The sequence below is a fragment of the Perna viridis genome, chromosome 13 (assembly GCF_037379345.1).
Source record: "Perna viridis isolate PV_CMFRI_1.1 ecotype Kerala chromosome 13, ASM3737934v1, whole genome shotgun sequence".
In the NCBI taxonomy this organism is placed as follows: Eukaryota; Metazoa; Mollusca; class Bivalvia; order Mytilida; family Mytilidae; genus Perna; species Perna viridis.
In genome coordinates this window covers 10,322,792-10,340,472 of record NC_142457.1, presented here as the reverse complement: position 1 = coordinate 10,340,472, position 17,681 = coordinate 10,322,792, and the positions used below count along the sequence as shown (strand labels likewise).

Genomic DNA, 17,681 nt, shown 5'->3' with positions numbered 1-17,681 from the left:
TTTTACCAACTACAGTGGAGGAATAATTTAATCATCACTGAAGGAGAATCTATGTATTTCTCCTTTATTTACTGGTCTTTATCACTGAAGGAGAATCTATGTATTTCTCCTTTATTCACTGGCCTTTATCACTGAAAAAGAATCTATATATTTCTCCTTTACTTACTGGTCTTTAGCTATCTCTAAGTCTCGTTCATGGTACTCCATAGACCGACTGAAATTGTTCATCTCAAGATAAGCATTGCCTATAGAACTGTACAATGTTGCCATAATCTCTGCCCGATTCTGTAGCTCATCTGATGTCATGTTTTCTACCTGCTTCAACACTTTCTGGGCTTTTTTCAAACTCTGTTCATATTTGCCTTCTGATTGATCTAGACAAAATAAAAGCATCACTCAATTACAAATGATTCAATGTTTAATTTATTGCTTCATTTTCTTCATAATTTCAAACTGACAACAGAAATTACCATACAGCAGGAAATTTTTGTAAGGATCTAATTTTCACTATTTTCACCAGAATTAAGGAAATGTAAAAATAAAAGCTTGCCAAATTTAAGGCTAGATATTTCACAGTAAGTTCCTGTAAACCATATCTGTAAACGAAAAAAAAATAAAGACCATGAAAATGTTGATACCCCTATTCATAGAGCAAATTGCTCTATTTGGCATCCTTGAAAACTATACAGTGGCCCTTTTCACAAAAAATCTTGAGTGTAAAATTAGTTGTAAGTTATGATGTCATAATAGAGTTAAGTATTGTGACGTCACAACTTACGACTAATTTTACTCTTACGATTTTTTGTGAAAAAGGCCACTAAACATCATTATAATACAGGTATTGGTCTAGATGAAGTACAGTGAAATCTGGACCCTGAATAAATCAAAAACCTATCTAAACCAGACATTTTTTTAAGTCTTTTAATCAAGATGTATTTTGAACCTATGTTAACCAAACAAATTATTCAGTGTCAAAAAGAGATTGGTTTAGACATGTTTTACTGTATATGGCATACGTTCAAAAATCTAACAATAATATACTTATTTATGAGCAACTCAGTAGGTGTTTCTAGAAAAGCAGAAAACGCTTACCCTACCAGTGCACCTAGTCCATGCTCCCAGTTTTTAGTGGAGTTCGAGTTGCTCATTTACTTTTGTTACTTTGTATGATTCTGGTTATTTATGTTCTTTGTTGTGTATGTCTGTTTTCCATGCCTGGCCTGTGTCCCTGGATTACATTCTTTGTTGTGTTTGTCTGTTTTCCATGCCTGGTCTGTGTCCCTGGATTACATTCTTTGTTGTGTATGTCTGTTTTCCATGTCTGGTCTGTGTCCCTAGATTACATTCTTTGTTGTGTATGTCTATTTTCCATGCCTGGTCTGTGTCCCTGGATTACATTCTTTGTTGTGTATGTCTGTTTTCCATGCCTGGTCTGTGTCCCTGGATTACACTCTTTGTTGTGTATGTCTGTTTTCCATGCCTGGTCTGTGTCCCTGGATTACATTCTTTGTTGTTTTTGTCTGTTTTCCATGCCTGGTCTGTGTCCCTGGATTACATTCTTTGTTGTGTGTGTCTGTTTTCCATGCCTGGTCTGTGTCCCTGGATTACATTCTTTGTTGTGTGTGTCTGTTTTCCATGTCTGGTCTGTGTCCCTGGATTACATTCTTTGTTGTGTGTGTCTGTTTTCCATGCCTGGTCTGTGTCCCTGGATTACATTCTTTGTTGTGCATGTCTGTTTTCCATGCCTGGCCTGTGTCCCTGGATTACATTCTTTGTTGTGTATGTCTGTTCTCCATGTCGGGTCTGTGTCCCTGGATTACACTCTTTGTTGTGTATGTCTGTTTTCCATGCCTGGTCTGTGTCCCTGGATTACATTCTTTGTTGTGTATGTCTGTTCTGCATGTCGGGTCTGTGTCCCAGGATTACATTCTTTTTTGTGTATGTCTGTTTTCCATGCCTGGTCTGTGTCCCTGGATTACATTCTTTGTTGTGTATGTCTGTTCTCCATGTCGGGTCTGTGTCCCTGGATTACACTCTTTGTTGTGTATGTCTGTTTTCCATGCCTGGTCTGTGTCCCTGGATTACACTCTTTGTTGTGTATGTCTGTTTTCCATGCCTGGCCTGTATCCCTGGATTACATTCTTTGTTGTGTATGTCTGTTCTCCATGTCGGGTCTGTGTCCCTGGATTACACTCTTTGTTGTTTATGTCTGTTTTCCATGCCTGGTCTGTGTCCCTGGATTACATTCTTTGTTGTGTATGTCTGTTCTGCATGTCGGGTCTGTGTCCCTGGATTACATTCTTTGTTGTGTATGTCTGTTTTCCATGCCTGGTCTGTGTCCCTGGATTACATTCTTTGTTGTGTATGTCTGTTCTCCATGTCGGGTCTGTGTCCCTGGATTACACTCTTTGTTGTGTATGTCTGTTTTCCATGCCTGGTCTGTGTCCCTGGATTACACTCTTTGTTGTGTATGTCTGTTTTCCATGCCTGGTCTGTGTCCCTGGATTACATTCTTTGTTGTGTATGTCTGTTTTCCATGCCTGGTCTGTGTCCCTGGATTACATTCTTTGTTGTGTATGTCTGTTTTCCATGCCTGGTCTGTGTCCCTGGATTACATTCTTTGTTGTGTATGTCTGTTTTTCATGCCTAGCCATTGTCCCTGGCTTACATTGTTTTGATTTCTGCTAGAATCTTGATTCCCTTTATTCCTCTTACAACACTTCAACTTAAGAGTGATTCTATCATGAAAACAATCTACAATAGCTTAAACCTGAGGTCTGAGAAAAAGGTAAAAAATTATCAAAATGCCACCATCTATTTTTATACAATCATTAATTTACCTTCTTCAATTTCATCTAGACTTCTGAGTATATAAGATCTAGGATCTCTGGCACTCCTGTTGGCACTGCGTCTCTGCTTTTCCTTGTCTCGTTTACGAGCATACATAGGTTTCTGTTGGCGCCAGAAATCAGCACGAGAATGTAAGTATTCCAGACCATCATATACTTTATGTTTGATTTCTTTTTCCATGGATGTTCTTCCACCTGTTAAACCTACAGAGAAAATAATCCACATGTACTAAAAATAAAACATGATTTAGTATAAGCAATTACTTCATTACACAGGAAAAATTGCAACATATAATTTACATGTGTTTTGTTTGTTTGTTTGTTTGTTGGGGTTTAACGTCCGAGCAGCAATATTTCAGCTATATTCAGACGATGAACATGAAATGGATGATTAAATGAACATGAAATGAAAAAAAAGGATGGGACACAAGGATAATAGGATCGACAAATGTTGATTGCCACTGGAAAAAGTGGGGATGGGTAAGGTCGGGCAATTTAGCCTCCTGTGGCGGAGCGCAAAGATTCCTACTCCTATCAAATACCACAGCAGGGTTCTTTAACGTGCGAGGAACGTGGCATCATTCCCAACACGGTGCACCACTATGGTTTGCGGTCAAGTTTTCCGTATTATAGCCTGACAACCCCAGCATGTAACACGCCAGGGGTACCCCATTCCACCACCTGGGGCACACATCCCAGTTGCTCTGTGGGCAGAGCGCCTAGCCCCCGGCTAGGTTTCTGAGCACTATTTAGTCGCCTTTTACGACAAGCTTAGCGCTGCTGCAGGCCTATTCTTTTAACACCCGGACCTGCACGGGGCACATGTGTTTTGAAAATACATGCAAAACAAATGCTTGTCATATGCTTTTCATATGTTTAGGACCACTACCATAAACACTTTTTCTGACTAATCAGTATTTTCATGAAAAACAAGAAAACAGAAATCACATGGTAATTATTTATTTTCAAAAGGATTTCATACATGAGAAGAGTATATGGTTTTTGTAAGATTTTCGAAAACATATCATTTCAAGTATTTTTAAAAGCACAAAAACATATTTTTAACATTCTAGTCCTAAACATATGTTTCCATATGTTTTAAAACATATAAACTTTGTAGGTATTTTCCTTTACAATAAAAATTATTCTGATGATGAATTCGATATGAGATGTTTATTAGGGTGTATACGGTCATGTGTTGTGACGTCATCGAGTACATTGACCTTCATCGACATAAATAAAACGTCTCCTAAAAATGGACAAAAAACGTAAACAAATGTCAACACCATTGAAACAAACGGTGATATTTTTGTCAAATGATGAAGTTAGCCAGCGTCGTATTGCAGAGATACTTGGATTGAGTCAGTCAGGCGTCAGTATCAAATAACAACTTATGTTAATGTTTCTGCCACATTTCTTAGATATCTTGACTAAATGAATTACATAAGACCTTCATAGAATACTTACACTTGACCTGCGTAGGAAGTTCTAACTATCAGTTCTGAATAAATTACATCAATTTGAGTCAAAAGAATTTTGAGGCTTTCATGTTTCAGACCCTTTAAATATATAGGACATCCCTAATGCTCCATCTGTACTAAGTGGCTGTTATGAAATTTGATGAATAAACAAGTGCCAATCAGTGATTAAATGAAATAAGATCTATCAATAGTTCCATTCAGTTACTGCATGTAAGATCTAACAAACCCCCATTCTACTTCATGTTCAGATGACCTTCCTGATCAGCCAATCAGAATTCATACATCATGATCTTGACAGCACTATTTAAAGGACAAAATCTGAGGCTTCTCAAAAGGTGATCTTTTCAGATAGTAGAATGGAGTTTTGTTTGATCCTACATGCATTGACTCAATGGAATAATTGATAGGTCTAATATCAATTAGATCTTTTGTATATAACCTTGTCCTACCATGGTGCTAGGGGTTTTAAAACTTTGTAACACATAAAAACTTACTTGAGTCCTTCATAAGTTTTTCCAAGTATTCTTTGTCTCCATAGAGTTCTCCAAGCAACTGTTTGATTGTCTTAGTATCTCCAGCACTCTTTGGTCTTTCTCGCTCCTTCTTTGTTTCTTTCTTAGCACCTGGTTTTTGGTATGTTCCTTTGCTTTGCTTTGCTTTGGTCTATAAAATATCAATCATTTCATTTAAAATTGTGAGAAAAAAGATAAGGTTAATGGTAAAGTACAAAGATAAGTGCATCAAAAGCTTGTTTACTTTAGATTATAAAGCTTATATTTTGCTTACAACTAAAGGCTTAATCAGGATAAATTGTAATTGCTATGTTGTCTGAGTAATTAAACATGTTATATAATTCTATGCAGGTTTGAATGTATATAGTGAAATGCACATATGGAAATGCATAGATCTACTTTGATTTATTATACATTATAGGGTTTATACAACTATATCAAATCACATGCAAAATGATTCTAAAATTTAACTATAAATATAAATATTATAAGATTCAAATTATATATGTACTTAATGCTATAAACCAGTATAATTGTACAATTTAAACATTTTATGTGAAAAAAAATCCTGTGAATTGATGGTTGCCAAATTCAAGTAAAAACATATAAACTGAATGGGTGGAATATCCCTTGTTTCAAATAAATATGCAAGTTTCCTTTTTCTATACATCTAAAGCCTCATTCTGACAGATAAACCTGTAACAGGCCAAGTATAAAGTTGGAAGGGCTCATGTCGATTTCTAGTGACCATGGTAACATGCAGGTGAAGTCATGTGACTATTCCATGTGATAGGGCTTTGCACTAATGTATAGTGTATACTCTTTCCCTGCTTCATTTACCAGTGTAAACCTTTTCCTCATCATTCACTAGTGCATAACCTATATTTTTCACATAAACCTAATCATATGCAATGTATGGTGTATTGAGCCATGCACTAGCTTTGTAGTGATTTTTTTTTTCTGCATCATGCACATATTTTTTTTCTATGCAAAATTCATAAAACTTTAAGTCTATCATTAAATTGTGATGGAAGTATTTCAACACATATCTGCAGTGCAGTTCTCCTTCTCCAGTGCAGTTCTCCTTCTCCAGTGCTAATCATCATATAATATTTCACCATGCTTAAATGTGAAAAATTTTCTTACATCCATTAAAGTAGTCTTACTCCGAGCACTGAATGATTTTTGAGAGAACTCTTTTTGCTGCAGAAGTAAATTTAATACATATGTATTCTCATTAAAAAAGGTACCATAAATATATTGGTGGTCTATAAATAGCATGTTGCTATTACCAGTTAAAAGTATGTTGATTGAAAAAGATCAAAGGTCAATTTCATAAAAGATGTGAAACTGTAAATCATTTAGTTTCTGTGATTTTTTTCCACATATTTTCACAAGTCCAATGATTTTAAGAAGCTACTTTAATTCTAAATATTTTAAGATTAAAACTATCAGGGATAAATTACCATAGTACAGCATTTTGCAGTTTTTGGTAAAAAACAATTTTTAACTATGATTAATTACTGGTACATAGTACATGTTAAATATCCTGAAAGAAAATTCCATGATGGGGTTCTGTTTAACTAGATATAAGCATTAAGGTTGGTAAAGGGAGGTAACTCATAATTCTACAGGGATCTATAGTTGGTAAATCTATTCTAAAAGAATTACTAACGGAAAAATTAACATCTATTAATGAGTTAGCTTGTGGAATTACTGCAACAATGAGATTTATTCTGAATCAACCAATCTAGAAATCAGGCAGTGTAGGATTAATGGTGAAATGAAAAAAATCATTTTGAATCAAAAATGCATATCCATATGTAGTTGTACTGATAATTTTGTACACAATGATCCAGTTAGAATATTACTATATAGAGGGGCACAATTTTGAAAAAGAGGGTACTTTACTCTGCTAAACTAAACTTACAAGGCTACACTTTCACAAACTACTTATGTAATATTTGACTTTTTCTTGGTTCATATAAGTACATCTGAATTAAGGTTTTAAGATAATAAAGAAAGTTTTTTCTTAAAATAACTTCCATGTTGTTCTGTGGGGCAGGGAATAGAAAAAAGGAGGTAGGCAGTGTCTTTATGCATCAAGCTAGCTGGGACACTGAGTACACTTTGTAAGACAACCTTTTATTTTCATCAGGAGTTGATACAAACATAAATCAAAAGGGGAGAAAACCCATCAAAATACTACTTCAAGTCTACTCAAGACCAAAGAGATTCAATATAAATGATGTCTCAGAATAATTAAACATATTATAACTTTTCCTTTTTTCCATAATTTCAAACTTGCTTGAGTTTTAGAAAGGCTGATTCATATATTTGACATTCATACCGGTACATATTTAAAACTTGAAAATATAGCAGTAATTTTAATATCACCATAATGTAAGAAACAAAAATAAAATTTCAACACTTCAATTTAAACTTAATTCAAAGGAACAAAATCATATTGAAAGATAATTAATACACTTGTCCATTACCAGTGCTGGACACCGAATGTTAGTGAAAGATGGTGTACAATTATTAAAATTAATAGAGAAAGTATTTTCAAAATATCAAAATCTAATTGAACATGTGACACACACACATGTGATAATTTGTACTAAAATCTGAAGAAAAATTAAAATGCTTAAATGAAAGAAAAAAAATTCCAATTCCAATTCACAGCCAGGTGACGCTGGTGCTTTGTAAAAAAATTAGAAGAATATTTGACACATAAAGCTGGTATGACAAGAAAGAACACTACTTATATGGAAGATAAATTGTTAATGCCCTCGTCAACAGTTTTTTTTTTTCAGTAGTTTATGTTAAAAAGACATCATCTAACTTTCAAAACTTTTTTATGAAAATTAAATCAATACTTAAAAATCCAATTACTGCTGTCTGTCTATCTGTACTATACAACACCGGAAAAATAAAAATGGTTTAAATTTTGGTCACTTAGGAAGCAATAGTGCCAAAACAATCCACATGAGACACATATTTTGAAGTGATTTGACAGCATTTTCCTTTGAACTATTGTTTTTTTGCATTCACTTTTGGCTAATCTCACCCATTTGTGTCTTGAAAGCTAGGCAACCCTAAGGATTTCTAAATTTTTTAAGGTAACAATGCATTTAAACTTGTATAAATGTTCAGTTTAGACATTTTTCACCATATTGCTCATGAAAATCATAGACTACTAAGTATTTACATAAGTATCTATTAAAGATCTGGGATTTCTTCCATGAGTGTGAAAAATTCTATTTTTGACCAGTGGAGCAGAGCAAAACAAGCAAAAAGACAAAGAATTTCTCACACAAGTGAAGGAAATCACAGATCTTCAACAGATGTCAAGTGAAAGAACATGTTTCTTCTGTTTTATAGCCAAAAGCTGTGGAATTACAATAAAGGTCAATGAATAATTTGCATAAAAATGTGTCCTATTACTGGACGCCGACTAACTCTATGGGATTAACAGTAATCACCCTGGTAATTCCATTATATAGTATTTATTTATTAAGGTTTTATATAACATGCATTGTCAGATAAAGATACGGATCTGCATACAAAAAGTTGATCGAGATTCATTTATTCATTAACCTTCTGAACTTTACTGAACTACTTTTACTTTGCATATTGCGATTAGCCATCTTACCAGACAGACAGTCACATGCAGCTGTCTGTCATGGGCTGTCTGTCATAGAAAAACAATGAAAATAGAAGAACCAAATATCTGTGGTGTAAACCAGCAAAATTGAGAAATTAGTCAAGACAGGCTGAAATTACTTAATGGGAAAGTTTTTATTTACTTTCCTAATACATGTACCATATTGTAAAAAGAGTCACAGGGAGAGAATTGTTTATTTGACAGGTCACTGGAAGCCAAAACTTGATGTCCAAAATAAAAACCTCCCAACTATCATCTTTACTGATCGCAGTTGATACATGATATATTTCTTGAAAGTTAGATGATGTTTGTATTTTAGACCTGAGGTGCAGACAGTTTGTTTTATTTTATGATTTACCTTTCTCTTCTCCTCCTGATTGCATGATAAACATAAAAATTATGATAATAATGATTGAAAATGTACACATACATTTAAACATGATTAAAGATTAATATATGTATGATAAACATGATTAATGAATTTTAATACAACTTATACACTTGTGGTTGTGTTTGAATTGTCTCATGTAACATATCAAAGCTATAAAGTACTTTTAAAGCAGCCAGCAATAAAACCATGCAAAGATGTCCTTACATCTTTCCCTGTTTATGGTAAACGTTCCAGTTAAGCAATAGTCAGGTTTTCCAATCATAACATTTGTTTCTGTTTTTATTTCCATTAAATTCCTATTACTAACGCCTTAAGCATCCAAGAAGCAATAAAAAAAAAATTATTGCCATCTTTCATAGAACTTGTACTGATGCATGAAAAATCAAAATCAAATTGTTTGTGCTGAGTAAATAAATTTATCCTATTTACCTAGATCATAGTATGAAAAGGATGAAAATTCCATTTTAGCTAAGTTTCTAGTCTCATAAGGTCAAAAGGTCACTGTAAGTAAGGCCTGGCTTAATTTCATACAAAATCTCAAATTTAGAAATTCCTTAAATCCTTGAGTTTTTTCCTCAGATCCTCAGGAATGCACATAAAGAGCAAACATGGCTTGACATTGGGGATTCTACATGAGTCAAATGTCAACATTTGAAGATAGGAAAAAATTTACACAAATATGTTATACACAAACATTTGTAGGAAAAAAAAACGGTTCTGGAATTTCCCTGTGAAAGATTAACTGCAGACATGAGAGGTTAACTGTGATAAAATTAACACCAAATATCAATGTTATTGTTAAACTGTGGAATAAAAACTGCAACTGTAAAAAGGGAGATAACTCAAAAACATTTTTCTTAAAACTATTTAGAAAGTGCAATATTAACAATCAAAACAAAAAATAAAACAGTTTCAAACATACTCTGTAGAATTTCTTATACATGTACTTCTGGTAATCTACTGAAATGGAATAATTTAATTTTAATCTTCATTTCTTTATCTAAACTATTATTTCTTTTTTGTAACTTTAAAATTCTGCCATTAAACATTTACTGTATCAGCATATCACACACACTCTAAAGTAAAAAGGACATAACACAAACGCTATGTGAGGGTTTACTAACACAAACAAATCATAAGGTTATTTTACACTGGCAAAATATGTTATTTTTTTTCCAAAATTTTAGCTAGCATTAGATTGTAAGACTAGCAAATTATCCGTAACCCAACCAATTTTGTACCTGAAGAAAAGCGGCCTACAATTTCACAACATCAACAATTTATTGTAAAAACAGTAAATAAGGAGCATGGGAATCTTTTTTTGAATTCAGCATGTATCTTATTCTATAAATATATACATCATACTAAGGGGGGTAATCAATGTTAACAATTTTGTAAGAAATGATGAATTGTAAAAATGTAATTTTATAACAGATGTCAGTGAAAAATCATATGTTAAAATAAAAATATTCTATGATTGTTTCACCATAATTTTTCCTCTTTTCTAATCTGAAATCTGAGATTCTCTTTTTACTTCACTTTATTTCTTTCAGTCCTTGAAATAGATCCTGTTTGTATTTATTATATAATTCTCTGAGGAGACAGCATCAATCCTAAAAAGTAGTTCTTACCTCTTCATGTTTGTAGAAATATGATAAATCTCCAGTGGCTTGCAGTTTTACAGAATCTGGAGCTGAAAAATTTAATGTTAATTGCTATAATGTGAATATGACAGATTGATTTTTGCTATTTTCTTGGTAAGACCAGTACTTAACACAAACATTTCACAGTCTTCAATCTTCAAAAGTAGATTGATTGCAGAAATCACAAAAAAAATTGAATTTTTGAGGGGTACATGTAATAACAGGGTAAAAATAAATCTTTCCCTCTACTGGATTTCAAGGAAAAATGGGCCAAGAACCCTGAATTAATTTTGAAAGGTCTTAGCTTACTTCCAATACTGTTTTTAATTGCTTCTTCTGCCTTCTGTATTCCCATTCTTAGCTCTTGTAGCTCTGGTCTAAGCTTGTGTCCTCTGTGAAAAAATACTAGGGCCATCTCAAAATCTCCAAGCTGATATAGTGCTTCTGCCTTTTGATACAATCCCTAAAAATACCAAGAAGAAAATCAATTTGTGTAAAATCAACACAAAATGAAATAGGGCAACAAAGATAAATCTTATTCAAATCAACACTTTTTGTCAGACTCTGAAATATTTCTCTAATACTATACATTCAGAAGTTATATTTTGAGTTAAGTAGCACTCCAGCTAAGGATCATGCAAAATGTGATTCATGGGTGAAAAGTCTACATATTTTTATTTTTGATATTTTGTTTGAAATGTCATAATGCACTGTAGATTTCAAAATTAAGGGAGATAACTCTGTAAATGGTGCTCAAATACAATAGAATCTACTTTATTTTCAATGTCGATTGTCTCCTAAGAGCAGGCAGAATTGAATGAATCATTACACAATTCATAGTATAGACCCATAAAACAACTTAATTACAAAAATAAAAATATGTAGCCTTTTTTTGAGGTGTATCACATTCTTCAGATTTTGCATGATTTTTACAAAGACAGTTACTTAATATTGCAATTTGTTTCTCTAAATGTGATACATGTTTTTACCATTTTTAGAAATACATGGAAATATAATGTCAAAATGCCCATATTCAAAGCAAGTCAGTTTTATATATTTTCTTGAATATCATCATTTCATATTTAATAAGTATATTGAAAACATTGTGTATGACAATTACACACCAAGAACTCATTACTCTCTATGCACTATATTAGTGTTTACCCTGATGAAATCTTTCTCCTGTCTAAGAGACTCTTCAGCATCAATTAGAGCATTTTCTGCATTACCAAGCTGTAACCAACACTTGGATCTTGTGACTAGACAGTTCTTATCATCTTGGTTCATTTCCAAGGCCTAAAATGCAAATCATGCATATTTTCTAGATAAACAGTAGGTACACGTATTAATGGAACATTACGTGATACCCTACCTGGTGATACCATATGTAATGGTGAAAAAATGGAGATGGCAAAAGGTTCAAAATGACCTACATGTATCTTGAAAACTACATTTTCGGTTATGCTACAAAAAATTGAACAAACCTTTATTTATTTATTCTTAAGTTATCACCTGTAAACCATTTCAACTTTTCAGAGGGAATCAAATAATACCTTGCTACTTCATGTAGCCAGGTAGCCAGGTATAAAAATGCTGTATCGGGGTAGATTTAGAGATTTTTCAAAGAAGAGGGCCACAGATATTCTAGAAAAGAGTGGGAGGTTCCAGACTTTAATATATGCTCATTCTTGCCTTACATAACTTTAATCAATATAAAACATTTTTTTTGTTCTAAATAATGACTAAATATTAAGACTGTCTGCTATTAATACAAGCCAATTCTGACCATCATAATATTGTATGACCATAAATATATGTATCATGATATTATTGTACCACTTCAAAGTATATGATATGTATCATGAGCTCTCTAATGACACTCAGCTCTAAGCAGCAATTCTAGAGTTGTAAAGACTTAGACCTAAATAAAATGGTCTCTAAGTTGAGGACCATATGACTTAGATGTTAAAACACTACAGTAACTACTACTCATAATTTCAAAGATTTTTATATTACTTTAAAAGAGCTCACTTCAAATTAAATCCCATGTAGATTATGCTTTATAATATCCCCCTTTTTACATTAAGTCCAAATATTAATGCCATCCTTGGATGCTAATTTGTATTTTGCTTGGGCGTCTCCAGTGGGGCATACACATCAGATTCAAAAAATGGCCCAGCAAATGTCATGATCATTTGGACTAGAGAGTGAATTAAGGTTTTTTTTTTATAGGGTTAACATGTATATGCAAATTTTTTTCATAATTTCATCTTTATTACATAATATAATTTGTTAATGAGGCGTCACCTACACTTTAAATATAATCATTTTCTTAATCTAATGAGCATGATAAGAAATAACTGATTAACCAATCACGGCCAAATGAAGGGATTAACAGATTACATAAAATATAATCCTATCAGGAAATGTTAACAATAAATCCTTTGTAAATGGGCTGTTACTTTAGTCAATCCATTCACACCTGTTAGGGTATACATCAATGATTAGGGATGCAGAATACAGTGCCTGATGACCACGATAATACAGCAATATTTGTGTACCTTCGTGAAACTTTCAATGGCCTTTTGGTACTGTTTGACATGGACAAAATATTCGCCTTCATCTCTAAGCGTCTCAAATGTCCCAGCTTCACCTGCATTTTGGGAATCGCTGTCTCCGTGTCGGCCAGGCATATTGTACTTTTGTCTTTCCTTTTTTTCGAACTCAAGCTTGGTTGTTGTCAAGCCGTCGGGCACCTGCTATTCTTCAACGAAAAAAATGGAGACGTTCCGAAGTGTTTATATTCCTTAGCAACTACATATAAATATCAAAGGTTCTCGTACAAGCCTGACAAAATTTAATCAGTCAGAGTATTTTTTAATGCATTAATATCAGAAATTTAATCTGATAAAAATCATTTTGATTCCTGCTAGAAATATTATTATACGAAAATGAAATTGTTAGCTTTGCGTGTGATTGTTTACAAATGGCGGACAAAGACGACTACAAAAATTCCTCAAGTGATAATAAAACACTTGAAGACTTTGTAACGGAACATTATCAAAAACAAAAGGTGAAATTTGCACAAAAATGAACATTTGGACGTAGAGAAATTTTACTTTGTAAAAAAAAATAGTTATTTGTGTTTGCATTTTTTTAAATTTCTAACATTCCCCATGTCAGCAGGACGGCCTAACTGCATTGTAGTAGGTAGTGAGATTTAAATAGCCAGTTAATTGACTTAGCCTTGGCTAAATGGTTATTATTTTTTTAGCTGAATTGGTTTGTTGTTGGCTTGTTACCGACCGGTCTAGGGTCCGACCTAATTTCTTTTTTTTTTTTATTTGGTGATGGTCAAAACAAAAAAATATCTCCAGCACCGAATCTCAAAAGGAATTACTTACAAGGCATTTTTAGGGGTTTCGGTGGTGGTCAAAACAAAAAAATATCTCCAGCACCAAATCCCAAAATGGATTAGGGTTCGACCCTCTGTGGCAGAGTATAATTTTGTGAGTCAAATCATGCTACCCCTTTACACCTACAAGCTATACTGGTAACAGAGTAGTTCTCACCGCCAAGTAATTCCTGCCAACAAATTTTCTGTCCTTTTCTGTGAAACAAGTTGATGCCCAATAGTTAAGAAAAAACATCTAAAAACTTATGTCATAATCTGTTAGATGTTATTGTCTAAAATTTGGTTGTGAACTTACATGTACCTGTCAGCAAAGGAGAAAATATGGATGCGAAAATTTAATTTACAATGTACAATGTAAGTACTTGCCTGTGAAAACTATGGATGCAATTCATTTTGACCATAATTTATATAGTTGCCATATACGTGTAAATTGTTTACTTTACCTGAATTTAAGAATTGCCCAACATGTACCAATGGTTTAAAATGTAGACTGTTTAGAAGCAACTCAAAACTTTTAATACATGGATGTAACATCTTCAACAATTGCATTGTAGAATGAAGGAAAAATGGATGCTACAGATGAAATAGATGATGAGAGAACTGCTAACTTTTTTTCTACTGCCCTATCGGCAAGTCGTAGGTAAATCATACTCATTTCAATTTTGCACCAATGAGTTTACATGTGTATCCATCATACATGTACACCTACCAGTACTTTGTGGAAAAGATCTTTACGACATGATGGAAAAAATATGTTACAAGTGAAACATGAAATGCTTCCTTAAAGAAACATTAGACACCAATTGATTCTTCTTTGCTGGAATATCAGACCCTTAATTTTCATCTTACCTTTTTTTAGATTTCCCTACATTACTATTTAGCTTCCTTTAGGAGCATATTAAGGTATAAAAAAAATCCTAATTAGATTTCTACATTGTGTTGTATATAAATGATCCTATATTTTTGATACATTGTAGATTGTTGTTATAAGTTTTCATTTATTGTTGGATCTATTTTCATAGCAATTTCAAAAGCCCCTTAAATTGGGGAAAAAAAATTTTTTTGTCATGCAATCTTGATTTTTCACAAATTGTCTTGCCTCCATTTGCCAGGCATTCATCCCTTTAACCTGAAATCCTGGATTTGCAATCATTCCCCATTAATCCACCTTTATAATATATTTAAGGATGAATGAGGAGATCCACAAAGCTGAAGAAAAGCAAAAGAAACATAAAGAAGAATTTGGTGACAGACTTTTACAATGGCAGGCAGAACATGCTTCTGAAGTATTATCACCCAAACAGGCACAAAAATTTGGAGTGTGTGAACATCCATAATAATACCAACCTTACAAAATAATAGGAGGACTTAAAGACTAAGGTCAGGAGACAGCAGCTCTAAATTTGCTATTCACAACCATCGATCTAAGTTTAAGTTTCTCCTATCTCCACAGTGGAGTCTTCCACTGTGTCTCCACCAAAGTAAAAGCTGAGGTGAAGTCGCTTCATGTCAATACTTGTCAATTATTTTTTTGTACATATTGCTGAATAGTTACTAAATTAACAGAATAATTAGATGTACATGTACCTTGGTATGTAGACATATCAAGTAAACTACATACATTTTTTTTAAATGATGACTGTGCTGTGAAGGGTTTAAAATTTAAAATTCATGTTGACTGTAATGTACCTAATGTGTATTGGTGTTACATCAATGCAGCCGTGTTATTAATTGTGAAAGTTACCATTAACAACTGAAAAATTGTGTTTATGAAGGCAGTAGCTACATATCTAGTTGATATAGCAATTACTGTTATGTAATACATGTACCAAATTTTGGTATCAACAATAAACAATTCGTAGACTTTGCTGACTTGCATTATATTTTAAGGCACTAAAATACTGCTATTCCATGAATAAACATTATAATATCTACATAACAGTTCTTGTTATAGATAGCATTTATTCTTTTTTGTTGAAAAAAAATATGTTAGAATGCTATTTTTTTTTAATGTTAATGATTATCATTTAAAGAGATTGTTATACTTAAATGTGGAAAAATAAAATTGTTGAAATCTTTGTTGATTATCTCACTTTGAATATTTTAAGTCACAAATTTATTTTTTTTCATTTTTTCTTGATTGATTCTACTGGATAACTAACCATTTTCGTGTTTGTAAACTTGTTAAAAAGAGATACACGTACAAACCAAGTTTTTAGTGTAATTTCGAACTGTTGATTGGTTTTATAGTTGTCACCTTTTAAACAATTAATGTTTATGATAGAGGAAATATTGATTATTACAATTAGAATGTTGTTAAAACTTAGATGGTCTGTAGTTGTTGGCTACTTAAATTTGAAGTCTTTTTTTTTAGGCAGTCTTCATGTTTTTAAAGGTTTGTTGCCTGACATTGTTTCTGATATCATATTTTGCCGATCTAGTTTCAATAACTTCATTGTGGAGTGGCAGATTTCAAATTTTGTCCAAATTGCTACTAATATTCAGATTTTACTTCTTTGGTGGTATCAGGCGGCATCTATGGAGCATTGTTTTAGATTTAGTATCATTGTCCAATGAATATCACATCATTCTAATGATATTACATGTGTTTTTTTGTATACAGTGTTAAACAAGAAAAGCTACCAAACTCAAGCAAAATTCCTTATCAACAAAAACCATAATAAATCGTTGACTTCAAGTAGGCTTGTGACATATACTGTGTTTGAAGGATTGTTTTTGAATGCTGATTTTGTCCATATGTGCATTGAAGTGTATAGATGCTGATATGTTACACCACCTATGCATTTTTGAATTTGTTGTGAATACAATTTTTATTATTTTCACACTTTTTTAAAGGTTATGAATTCTTGTACTGATATCATCGAACCATTGGTATAATGATTTTGAAAGCATTTTTCCAAGCTTCGCAATGGTATGCAACTTTTAGGTGTCATTTGTCCTGGGTATTCACAGTGAAACATTGAAAATTACTTGTTTAACATGTAAAGTAATGGAAACTTTAGAAGTGGTTAGTGAGACCTTATCTGACAACTTTTATCCCTGAAGACTTTGTAGTCCTAATAATAAGGATCATTTCAGCTATTGAAAGAATTTGGCTAAACCTAACGGTTTTGGAGATATGTGCGAAAAACTCTTGTCTGACCCCTACACTGTATGTTCTATTGTTAGTAACAGCTGCCATGTTTTTTGACGGATCAAAAATCCCCACATTAGTTCTATGCAGGATACACAGAGGAACATTCATACCAAGTTTGGTTCTGATTGATAAAATAATGTCAGCGGAGATTATAAAAAAAAAACATTAAAAATAGCAAAAATCGTCGAAAAAGAGCAATATCTCCAACACGACTAACAGTTTAAAACCAAAATTTGACACCAGTTCTATACAGGATACCCAAAGGAACATTCATACCACGTTTGCTTTCAATTGGTCAAGAAGTGTCAGTGGAGTAGGTTTTTGAAAGAAATAACATTAAAAATAGCAAAAATCGTTGAAAAAGGACAATAACTCCAGCATGGCCTAATGGATTAAAACCAAAATTTGACCAGAGATAGATCTTATCAAGGTGAACAATTTTATCCCAGTTGTGGAGATATGTGCAAAAATCTGCTGTCTAACCCCTATGTTCTATTTTTAGTAATGGTGGCCATGTTTTTCAATGAATCAAAAATCCCCACATCAGTCCTACAGGTTACCCCAAG

The 17,681-nt window shown here is 32.9% G+C and overlaps 2 protein-coding genes across 16 annotated transcripts in view; one reads left to right on the top strand and one right to left on the bottom strand.

The window, feature by feature from the left end:
• The window catches only part of LOC148599526 (outer dynein arm-docking complex subunit 4-like), a 28,451-nt gene extending 15,113 nt beyond the window's left edge, over window positions 1-13,338 (bottom strand). For 6 of the 15 annotated variants that reach the window (XM_088559388.1, XM_088559395.1, XM_088559391.1 and 3 more), the window contains exons 1-9: window positions 13,105-13,337; window positions 11,708-11,839; window positions 10,853-11,006; window positions 10,532-10,593; window positions 8,868-8,882; window positions 5,989-6,045; window positions 4,825-4,993; window positions 2,841-3,053; window positions 167-374 (exon numbers count right to left, since the gene is read on the bottom strand). In XM_088559388.1, coding sequence (XP_088415514.1) covers window positions 167-374; window positions 2,841-3,053; window positions 4,825-4,993; window positions 5,989-6,045; window positions 8,868-8,882; window positions 10,532-10,593; window positions 10,853-11,006; window positions 11,708-11,839; window positions 13,105-13,236 — 1,142 coding nt within the window. In that variant the 5' untranslated portion in view covers window positions 13,237-13,337. Of the gene's footprint in view, window positions 1-166; window positions 375-2,840; window positions 3,054-4,824; window positions 4,994-5,988; window positions 6,046-8,867; window positions 8,883-10,141; window positions 10,157-10,531; window positions 10,594-10,852; window positions 11,007-11,707; window positions 11,840-13,104 lie in introns of all 15 variants that reach the window. The other 9 variants (XM_088559382.1, XM_088559390.1, XM_088559384.1 and 6 more) reach the window with 6 other exon arrangements.
• Window positions 13,339-13,487: 149 nt separating this feature from the next.
• LOC148599525 (uncharacterized) lies at window positions 13,488-16,036 on the top strand. The gene is made up of 3 exons (XM_088559402.1): window positions 13,488-13,616; window positions 14,513-14,598; window positions 15,145-16,036. The coding sequence occupies exons 1-3, from the start codon at window positions 13,530-13,532 to the stop codon at window positions 15,293-15,295; spliced, it is 324 nt and encodes a 107-aa protein (XP_088415528.1). The 5' UTR covers window positions 13,488-13,529; the 3' UTR covers window positions 15,296-16,036.
• The last annotated feature ends 1,645 nt before the right edge of the window (window positions 16,037-17,681 follow it).

Coding starts and splice junctions, on each gene's coding strand:
- LOC148599525 (XM_088559402.1), top strand. CDS start 13,530: ATGGCGGACAAAGACGACTACAAAAATTCCTCAAGTGATAATAAAACA. Junction 13,617..14,512: donor AACATTATCAAAAACAAAAG/GTGAAATTTGCA, acceptor ATTGCATTGTAG/AATGAAGGAAAAATGGATGC. Junction 14,599..15,144: donor GCCCTATCGGCAAGTCGTAG/GTAAATCATACT, acceptor AATATATTTAAG/GATGAATGAGGAGATCCACA.